Source organism: Xenopus laevis, chromosome 8L (genome assembly GCF_017654675.1).
Source record: "Xenopus laevis strain J_2021 chromosome 8L, Xenopus_laevis_v10.1, whole genome shotgun sequence".
NCBI classification, from domain to species: domain Eukaryota; kingdom Metazoa; phylum Chordata; class Amphibia; order Anura; family Pipidae; genus Xenopus; species Xenopus laevis.
Window position 1 is genome coordinate 43,014,758 of NC_054385.1, and position 11,259 is coordinate 43,026,016.

The 11,259-nt window shown below is 39.7% G+C and overlaps 1 protein-coding gene across 4 annotated transcripts in view; it reads right to left on the reverse strand.

Moving 5' to 3' along the window:
* capn6.L (calpain 6 L homeolog) overlaps window positions 1–10,771 on the reverse strand; it is a 37,446-nt gene extending 26,675 nt beyond the window's left edge. The window contains exons 1-3 of one of the 4 annotated variants that reach the window (XM_041572740.1): window positions 10,586–10,771; window positions 4,051–4,224; window positions 2,514–2,694 (exon numbers count right to left, since the gene is read on the reverse strand). In XM_041572740.1, coding sequence (XP_041428674.1) covers window positions 2,514–2,678 — 165 coding nt within the window. In that variant the 5' untranslated portion in view covers window positions 2,679–2,694; window positions 4,051–4,224; window positions 10,586–10,771. Of the gene's footprint in view, window positions 1–2,513; window positions 2,695–4,050; window positions 4,225–10,007; window positions 10,512–10,585 lie in introns of those variants that run through there. The other 3 variants (XM_018229852.2, XM_041572742.1, XM_041572741.1) reach the window with 3 other exon arrangements.
* Window positions 10,772–11,259: the final 488 nt, after the last annotated feature.

Below are 11,259 nucleotides of genomic sequence, written 5' to 3' on the forward strand. Positions count from 1 at the left end.
AAAACATATATGGACAATCTTTTTCCCAGAGTTGCTTAAAACCATTGCAGTTTTGCAAAACATACATTAATAAAGGTCCTCATACACCCAAGGGCAAATAGTTAAAACGATGAAAAATGTATTGTCAGAGTGCATAGTTCATCCATAATAATTTGTGCGATCCTAGTTTGCTTGTATCAGGCTGCTTTTTCTAAACACATCCCTTATGGCTTCTTACTGGTTGGATTATCAGCAGTTCAACAGATGGGAATTGCTCAAAAATTAATTCTTGTTTCCTCTCAAAACAAATTAATATGAGACACTTCTCATAATTCCCTTCTTGCTGAGACTTTATTCATTGAGAATCTGCGAGGAAAGTGATCAACAAATGTTACCTAAGATAGTGTCACTAACTTACAAATATTATGCCTGCCCTGCCTGCTATATAGAATTGTTATTAGTGGTATGGCAAATAAAGCTACTAATGTTAAATGTACATCTGGTACAGCATTAGCTCTGACGAAGGGGCCCGCCCCCGAAACGTTACATTGTAATAAACACGCAGGGCTTTGCTCGCTTGCATCGAGCTCTGAGTGCCAGTTTTTCTTTTATTACGCTGACTACAATTGGGGTTGCCGATCCCTTCTGACTGTGCACCGGGCCAACTTATGCTGGAGAGGCCAGGGTGTGCTGGTGGGTTCTGGAAATTGGACAGCATTAGCTCTGCCATACTATACATCCAGAGTCCATGTATCGGTATTGATGGGAATGGATATATGATTGTTTGACAAATATTATCTTAAAATGTAATGGAAGCACAATCTTTTACTGGTTCTTAGATGTCGTGAACCATCTGGAATGAAAATAATGATTTTTCCATGAGTCCATAAGTCATAAGTCAGCTCTAAACTTAAGGACCACACCTCATTAAAACATCTGTGATGCTGAAGTAAACAGACAAAACGGACGTGGGAAAATGTGGCATTCAAGTCAGAAATCATCTTAATATTGTGATCTTAATGTTAGTTTAAAATCAGATATTATTTAGCTACACATTATAATGGGTAATAGCGGGTCCCTGCTGTGTTTGTTGTACTTTTCATACTACTGTTGTTAAGATTATGAATGTTTTTGCTTTGTATCTAAGCTGAAAATGTAAATTAATTAAATTAAAATTCTCACCCGTTAAGATTTGAAAATACTTTCCTACCACAGCTTTAGTGTCTCCCCTTTTATAGCTCTTGTCATTCCTCAGAAAATTACTAGCAGCGCAGAAAACCCAATCAAAAATAGATTTTTAAACAATGTTGCACCCCACCCAAATATGCAAGTATGTCTCCACCCTGCAGTCACAAATCCCCAAGCCCACCAGCTCTGATCTTCTCATTCTTTTATAGACATCTAAAAAAGGCATAAGGTTTACTGGGTAGAATAACACTCTTAGCAGAGATGTAAAGATTGGCCTTGTGCCTTTATAATTACAAACTCACCATACATGCGATATAACTCTCATTATAATGTAATACAGCTTTCACTGATTGAGCCTAGATCTTATTAAAGGAGAACTAACCCCCCCAAAAGTAAAAGCCCCCATCCACACCCTTCCCTGCTTCCTTCTCGCATAGTCCATTACTTGAAAAAAAAGTGTCCCTAAATGTAATGCTGACCTATCCATGCAGAGCAGCGGAGCAGAGTTCATGGACACCATCTTCTGTATCTTCAGAGCCCATGCTCATTTGGCACAAATACCGGACTGGCTCCAACTGTGCATGTGCCAAAAAGCTCAGTGTTGGTGGTCCCATAGCAATGAAATCCGAACATATGGAAGATGGCGTCCATGAACTTCGCTGTGCTACTCTGCATAGATAAGTCCCATAGCATACTCTGTGATTAGCTTATGTTTCATAGCCCAAGTTTAACCCAAGTTTAACCCAAGTTTAACTTTGTCCGATTGTGATAAATAAGCCGTAACTATCAGTTTTACTTGGGGGCTGCCAATACTTTCCCCCTTCTTTCAAATGGAAGCTCTTGGTCTATATAAGTGTGTATAAAAGAAAACATCACAGTGTATTCTAACTGACCACAATAGGAAGCAAATAACTATGACTGATAATAGGCATTTGCCATGCTGTTTGTATTTCACCTGTTTATACCAACAATCTAAATTACAGCTCTTGCTTTTCTATCACAGATTATCTGAACTATAGTATACAGCATCAGGCTTTCTTTATTTGTCATAGTAAAAGAATCCTGGGTGCATCAACTGATAATAAAAAAATACAAATACAATTGTATTTGCACATTAATATAAAATACAGGTCATGTATTTTGAGGGTTGGACAGGTTAGCCAGATTACTAGATGCTATTTGGTGGGCTCCAGACAAGGACAATTCTTATTTTCTTATTTTCTTATTTTCATCACAGAGCTATATAATACTTAAATGAGATGTAAGAATGGGTCCTTGGTTCAGTCCAACATTGAGTATACTTGGCCAGTCTCCCATTAAGACACATACATGCAAAACAGACTCACATTGGGCCGTTTCCACTCTATTCTGAATTCGGGTGCTTTGCTGAAGAACAGTGATTCGTCAGAAGCTGGGAATTCTGGATCTTCAAACAGTTTCCCGTTTCTAATGCACTCTTTCTTCAGCTCAAGATAATTCTGGTTTTTCAGGCGTTTCTCCGGAGAACTCATATTCTTTGCACCTCCTCTAAAAAAAAAAGACATGACTCAGATATGAATGTGATAAATGAAAATACTCAAGTAATCAGAAGTGCAAATTCTCTGGACTGAATTATTTACTGGGCACTCAATGGAGTCTCAGCAGAGACTGTCTCAAACAGAATGACATTGTCTCCAGATTTGGCTGGTGCACACACATGTTACAAAGATCTCTTCTTTCATCGCCTGTAGCTCCACGCTGTTGATCTTACTGAAATTAAGTTTGAATCACACCGTCTAATGGACTAATATAGCAGTCATGACAAAAACAAGGGGATAACTGAGCACAATTGTTAACATGAGTATAATAGAGTAGTTGTAGATTTCTAGATTTCTTTTTTATTGTGTCACAGTTTCAAAAGGTAGCAAAACCCCAACTGGCTTTAAGCAGATACAAATTATTACACCTTCTTATGTTAAAAGGACACTAGACATCATTTTTTAATATCCATTGGAATTGGTCTAGTGGAAGTACTGATGTGGGGCATATAGTCATTTCAGTACAAATGGGATGTCAAATGGTTTGCACCGACAAACATTACCATTTTATAAGGATGCACCAAATCCACTATTTTGGATTCGGCCAAACCCAGAAATCCTTTGTGAAAGATTCGGCCAGAATACTGAACCGAATCCTAATCCTAATTTGAATATGTAAATTAGGGATGGGAAGGGGAAATTTTGTTTACTTCCTTGTTTTGTGACAAAAAGTCGTACGATTTCCCTCCCCACCCCTTATTTGCATATGCAATTTCGGATTTGGTTCAGCCGGGCAGAAGGATTTGGCCGAATCCGAATCCTGCTGAAAAAGGCCGAACCAAATCCTGGATTCGGTGCATCCCTACCATTTTATAAACCTGTAAATATGTTCAATACAAGGGAAATAGTAGCATGTCTACACTGCACTTTTTGGGTTCTCTTGATTATGTCTATTTTCTTGCGTATTTGTTATATTTTTATCTCCCACTTTTAAGACTAAAGGAATATCTGTGTATAGAATAAATGATGTAAGGGGGACATTTGATCCAACCATCAGCCCTTTCAATCATAGCTTTTTAAATTTCCCGGAAAGAGCTCTACAACATATCTTTGTTCATAAGCTGTATAATGGGTATACAGGTTTGACATTTATTATTTGGAGACCCATTATCCAGTAGCTCAGTAGTAGGGCAATTACAGTTCCCACAAATCAGAAAATACATTGTACTTACCATAGGGCCATGCTGATGGCATTTTTTTTTACATGTAATATGTTTTAAGTAGCCTTAAGGCATGGTTCTCCAAATGAAAGACCCCTTATCCAGAAATCCTAAGATAAAATCCCTCCAGATAATAGATCCTATACCTGTTCTCTTCTTGAATAGTGTTTCAGTTCAGTCCATTCTCACAGGAGCACAATAACCACTTATCACCCACTGAGTGCCTGAAGTTCTGGTTTCTCCTTGTCTTCTTTCCTTAAAACACGCAGAGCCCGTGGCTCAGGTTAATATATTAATCCCACCACAATGCACTGCAAGACCTGGAGAAATCAAATCAAATGAAAACAACATTAAGAATTTTTTTTTTTTTAAAAAAAAATTATAACTTTGGGTGTATATTATTACATAGGGCTGGGCCAATGCTGCTCTAAATTTGAGGTGAAGCAACTCAAAAGTACAAGACCAGTGTCGACTGGGATGCCAGGGGCCCACCAGAAAGCCTTAGGCTGAGGGCCCACTTTCCAAACTATTATACCTCCTCTCCTCACTCAACCTCTTTATTCTCCTAGTCTTTTTTCTCTACATACTATACTCTATTCTTCCATTATTAAGCCTCTTTGTTCCCATAAAGAAATAGGGAATGACCATGAAATAAGCCAAATGGTTAGAAGCAAGAGGCCCACTGACACCTGGGCCCACCGGGAGTTTTCCTGGTATCCCGGTGGGCCAGTCCGACACTGTACAAGACCCTCCAACAGGATGTTTGCGCTGTCCTCACCATTGACTCACCATGTAAAGCAATGCTCTCATCTTTTGTGAGGGTAAATGCTACCTCTAAATAAGTTAGGACAGGCATTCCAAAATGGTATTTCCGGCCATGTTCTCTTCGAATTTGTGCACAACATTTCCCTACAAACTTTTACACTATTATCTGTCAAATATATTATGGGATGTTTCACACTATTCATTTTTAGTTTTTAATTTGGACAATGATATTTTTTTGTAGTTTGGTTAAAAATGACAAGAAAGATAATTGTTTATGCCTTTTGAATAACTGTGGCCCTTGCTACTCTTTTATCTGCTGAGTTCAGCCCTCCATTTTTATGAGTTAAACATGCCTGGAGTATATACAGTAAAACTACAGTTTTACATAACCTCATTTTGAGCTATCCCATATTTTACAGTTTTTCCATTGTACCACCAATATATAATGCATTTCACTGGATTTTACACAATATTTTCTGGTTGTATTAAAAATGAATTCCTACCTTGCAACACAAATATATTTTTAGTAGTTAGGGTTCTTATGAGAAATGTTTTCAACTCCTGTGTGCACAAAATCACTTTTGCATTCATCTCCCTCTTAGATGCCCCCTGTTAATAAGGCAGGTTCCATTTATATTCCATTTAATTTGTTGTCATTCAGATGTGCAAGATAGGGAGCAAGAGTGCACCCCTTAGTGCTAACACTTCCCCAGATCTTTGTAAATGATCCCCATGGTTTCCTAAATTTTCTTGGAAAAGTCTTGTTGTTATACACAGGCTTCTTCATCTACACAACAGTTAGGGCAAGACTTTAGAAATAAATAGACAATGAAGAGTTTCTTTATTCTGGAAAGAAAGAAAGAAAGAAAGAAAGAAAGAAAGAAAGAAAGAAAGAAAGAAAGAAAGAAAGAAAGAAAAGGAAAGAAAGAAAGAAAGAAAGAAAAAGAAAGAAAGAAAGAAAGAAAGAAAGAAAGAAAGAAAGAAAGAAAGAAAGAAAGAAAGAAAGAAAGAAACATTACTGCATATTATTGTATGGCCCTTGCAGCCTGTTCTATCACTTTCCATGAGGTCACATCTGCCGCTTTATTTAAGGCTATTTGCCTCTAGTCACTGTTCTATTACACAGACACATTTGTCCTGAGTTGAATGGGGAAGATTCATGAGCTTTGCTTCTGATTCCAGTCTTTGCAGAGCTCTCCCATTGGAAAGTATGTGTTTAGCTGAAAACACGAGACTTCATGAGAGGATTCTTGGCTGTTTCCCTACATTTTGTACCAGTTATTTTCTTTCTTATTTTATCTTTCCCAAACTCAAACATTAAACTGATTAATTGTAAGGGGATTAGGGGCTGTTGGTTACAACAAATAATATGATTTATAACAAGCCCAAAATTGGTAAGAAAAGGAGTGGTGTGCAAACTGTGACGCTGGTAAACTCTGGCAATTTACAGAAAATTTATAAAATGGCAAATGTTGGGAGTTTCCAACTGCTGTGTTTATTTGGGGCCGGGAGTTATCACTCCACCTAATTATTATTAACTTTGCATTAGCCCCTTGCTGTTCTCTGCACTCACAGCTGGTTCTGACTCTTGGAAGAATGTATGATTTCCTCTCCCCAATTCGCCTCAAAAAAACTTAGTACCTGTAGTTTTGTCCTGACCTGGGGGTTCAATTAAAGTTTCGGCCTTGGTGGATTCTGAGGGGGGGGGGGAAATTATATAGATGTTGCCTTCGCAGAAAAGTTTAATTTTCCCCTTATTCCCCTCACACCTCCTATAAGGATTTCTGCTATTGATAAAAGGTCTGGTACCCCAAAAATCCAAGGCATTATCCATGTGTGTGAACAATGTGCATTGTGAAAAATTAGCTTTTCATGTTCTCGATGGTTCCTCGTCTACGTTAATTCTGGGGTTACCATGGCTACAGGTACACAACCCCCACATTAAATGGGTAACTGGGGAGGTTATTCAGTGGGGTTCCAAGTGCAAAGACTCATGTCTAGCTTCCACTCTAATGGTGGCAGTTGCTCCCCTAGAGAAAATCCCTTCTGTCAAGCATTATTCTAAGTTTCGTTCTGGGGTACAGCGGCAGCTACATCCACTCAGAAAAGAGCAACCGATAAGTCCCATAGGGAAGTATCCAAATTTCAGGTTGGGGACTTGGTTTGGCTATCCACAGGGAATATTAAGCTTAAAAACCCATCTCTTAAGCAGGGGCCCAGATTTATAGGTCCATACCCTATTGTGGAAATTGTGAACCCAACCTTTGTCCGTCTTGAGCTACCTGACCTGTTTGAGTTTTCTAACCTGTTTTCTGTTTCTATGTTAAAATCAGCCTTACAGGATCTCCAGCAATCCTGTTCTCCTCCAGTGTTGATGGGAAGTTTGGTCCAATCTGATGCCAAAGTTGACCACCTTAGGAGACCATTCCATTCCAGGTCTCCTGGTAAGCTTGAGGGTCCAGTGGCCCCTCCTAGACGTGGACGCCTGCTGCGCTGCTCCCTTCTCCTGTGCCGGCTTCTTCTAAGGCACACCGCACGCACGTCCGTCATTTAAAGGCACAGTCGCACTGGCGTGATGACGCCAGCACGCATTGGTGCGAAATTCAAATGGTATAAAAAGCCCATTTAGATTACAGGACCTTGCCCGTTGTTAGGTTCTATTTAGAAGTTCCTGGGTGTTAATTCATTGTGAATCCTGACTGATCTATCGTGTTTTGACCCTTGCCTGCCTGATTTACTACTCTGATCTCTCCAATCCTGATCCTGCCTGTCTGTGACTATTCTGACCTCTCCAATCCGACCTTTGCCTGTCCATAGACTATTCTACGCTCTCTATCCTGATTCCGGCCTGTCTGACCATTCTATCTGCTTGTGCTGGCCCGGCCTGCCTGTTCCTGGTGGTTTTCTTCCTTCCAGTATCCTGGTGAGACGATCGTGCCCCTTTGCTCGTCCAGAACCGTTATCTCTGCTCCTCTCTCTGTTAAGACCTGACGGCAAATAAGTTCAATAGGATGAGTTGCTGTATTCCTGACGGCATCCAATTAGCTGAGGGCTCCTCCCGAGATGAAAGGCGGCGGTTAAAGGCAGAAGTGAGAGCCGAGACCAGGGAACTTAGCTTGGGTTCTGGATATAGGGTGCCGAACGTGATGTAGCAGAATTCATCCAAGACTCTAGTTCCCACAATGTACTGCATGTTAATCCACTGCCTGTAACTATATTTCTTCAATAGAAAGCGACTTTAAATAGAATACAGCAGAGTCTGCACATTTTTAAATTTAGGGGGTAACTGACCATTGCCATGGGTGCAAGCACTAGAGCATGAAAGCAAGGCCAGGAACAGGGGGATTGAGAGAAACGATTTGGCTTGTGCCTAGGGTGCAAGATAAATTGAGAATAAGGTGCAATTCGAGAAAGTCCTGTGCCTGAGGACAAAGATGAAAGGTAACATGCTTTGTGCAGGTTTTGCTCTTTGTATGTTTTCCCATCTTTCGTCAGTAAGGCCCATAGTTTTTAAGTAGCGAGTGATTTTCACAGAGCAAAACTGACTTTTCATCCAAAATGTGCATTCCTGCCTGTGTGCTTCATTCCTAGTGGGAGGTAGTGATAGCTTGAGTCCTAATTATACACATTTCTCACTGGGATGATATTACAACTGGAATTAAAATGTAAGCGCCAGTTTGGAACATCAAACAATTAATGTAACGAATGCTCGGGAGCTGCATAATCGTTAGAAATTAACAAAATATATTTCAATGCACAAATCAGCATCACTCCAAGGGACTACTTATGGCTGCGTGGAACTATTAGCGAGCTATTTTCCTCCATAACGAATCCAGATCAGAGGCAACTTAATATGTGTGACGGTAGGAGGTGCCTAAATCTGGCACATGTCTATTAATATCAGGTTTATAGAGCTGCTGCTCATGCTTTCATTTCATTTAAGGGGACATATCAGTGTTACTGCAGTTAGGGCTACTCTTCCATAAACTGAGCCTCAAATAAAATAGAACAAAAGCAGGCAAAAGAAGCCAAGGAACAAATACAATTGGGTCTTAATTGATATTCATTTTCGTGTTGATACTTCTGCGGAAATCATAAATAAAATAATATAATATATCACTTTTAACTGGTGCAGTATCCTTGTTCCTTCATATTGTCAAGAATAACATGAACAAACAATTCCATCTGTCTCTTTGTTCTATATTTCTCCCAAATGTCTTAACCAGGGGTCTAACAACGGAAAATGCAGATCTTTCAGCGGCTGAGGGGCCCAGGAGTGATGGGGACCCACTGAGGCTTTGATTCTTGTGCAGCTTTCGTATACATTTTGGGAAGTAGTTGATTTTCCTGAATATTTGGGGGGCTGAATATGATTTTACTGTGGGGTCCAGTTACTTAACATATTCTACAAAATGGACACAACTTGTGTCACCAAGTTAAATGCACGGTTACTGCACATATATAGGATGAAAAATATATACTGACCAGCTATGGAATTGGCAATAACACGCAATTTGTAGGGTTTCCCCAAGGAACTAGACGTGGCCACTGCCATATCAGAGAGAAAGAGAGAGAGAGAGACTTTGTTGTACAGTTTAGATTGTAAGCTCTTGAGTGTATGCATACAATAATATTGTGCATCACATTTTTAGGGAGGCTGCATTCAAAGAGCTAATTAGAATATTTATAAGGCACATTACACTGGGCTATACTTTCACATGAAATCATTACACACCTTCATAAATATATCTCATTTTACACGTGGTGTGTGAATGGCAATGTAATCTGTATCCCAATGCCATTACTGATACAGCTTTATAATATGCCTCTTAATTTTGTCAGTATGTTCTCATTTCAAGAAAATAGTTAGTAAATGAATCATTTGGTTCTTGGTTGCCCAGGGGTTCCAATAATTATGACAGATTTTTATTCTGATTGTTAAATACAGCGATAGTAAAATTTCAGACGCCATGCACAGTTTATTAGAGACTTACTGGAGACAGAAACAATGTAAAGAATCCAACTGAGAATAGACCCGACAGCAATACAATAAGGATCTCGTTGTGTCCTATGGGCCAGCCCATCATACAGTGAAGTGACCCTATAGAAAACTATGGAATTCATGAATTATGAAAGCAGATCTAGCAAGGTAACAGAGAGAGGTACAGTAGACTAATGTTCAAAATAAAATGACATAACATGATAAAATCCTTCAGCGCTGCATAAATGATACCTTGGATGCATAAACACTCGTCCCTTACAAAAATACTGACATAATTAAAAAAAAGTGAACATGCTGGGAGCTCCAGCTGTTGCAGTATTACAGACATCAGCTTACCAGGCTGGGTGGATTCTGGGAGTTGTAGTTCTGCAATAGCTGAACCCAAAGCATGCAGAATCCGGCTGTACCTCTGTGGTTTGGTGCTCCCCAGCCTGTGTGTAGTGCGACCTCAGGAATATAAGAGCATCTGGAAATCTCTGCTCCCAAATCTGTGTGGACTGTACCAAGATGTCATTCATGGGGGGGGGAAGTCCTGCTGAAAGTTTTGGATTTCTAGCATCAGCTCAGAATGGACTGTAGGGAGGTGATAGCACTGATATACAGAACTGGCATTTATGGGGGTGGTTGCTGTTTGTTAGAAGCAATAGAATACTCGATTAAACGGGATCTTTCCTTTAGCTTTATCGTATTTTGTAACTTGGTGTAGAAACAGAATCATATCAGACATTCCATGCAGTACCACAGTCACTCTGTAACATGTAGCAAGTATCATGTCGGTGCTATAGAAATAAACCATAATAATATTAATGCAATATCAATTTTGTTCCAGGGTTTCTCCCACCCAGTTATTGCTGCACATTGATGTTGCTTAGCAGTCAATATACAAGAACTTGTAACAACTAAAAGTTTCTTACTTCAGCTTCAGTCACATCCAGGCTCTGGTCAGTCTGTAACAACACGCTCTTTTCATATATCATATTACATGTGCCTCCTTAAAGGGAACATATACCATCCCTTCGAGTGACCCTTTTTACTCCCTGTATGAGGCTTGCCAAGCTTAATTACAGATGCAAAAGAATTTCTGGTATCATTCCGCCCCTTTCAGCACTACTGGTTCTGTCTCTTGAAAATGTGTAGCAGAAATGAGTGTTGAATGCTGCGTCATGGGTCTGTTAATCAGCTGGCGTCTGCTACATTCTTTCAAAAGTCAGAACCACCCAGTAAGAGAACAGAAAGGGGCAGAGAAGATACTGCTTTCAGCATACAGCTATGTTCAATAAATAAATAACTTTAAAACTTCTGCGCAGGAGAACAGTTGAATGTTCTAAGATAAAATCAAAGCAGTATGTCAATATTGCATGGATAATAAAAATAAAAAAGTTTTGAAAGAGAAATAGACACCTGGGGGCTCATTTATCAACACTGGGCAAATTTGCCCATGGGCGGTAACCCATAGCAACCAATCAGTGCTTGTCTTTTTTTTCAGGCAGCCGCAGGTAGAACAATGAATGCAACAATCTATGGGTTGCTGCCCATGGGCAAATTTGCCCAGTGTTGATAAATGATCCCCCTTGAGGCCTATTGAGTA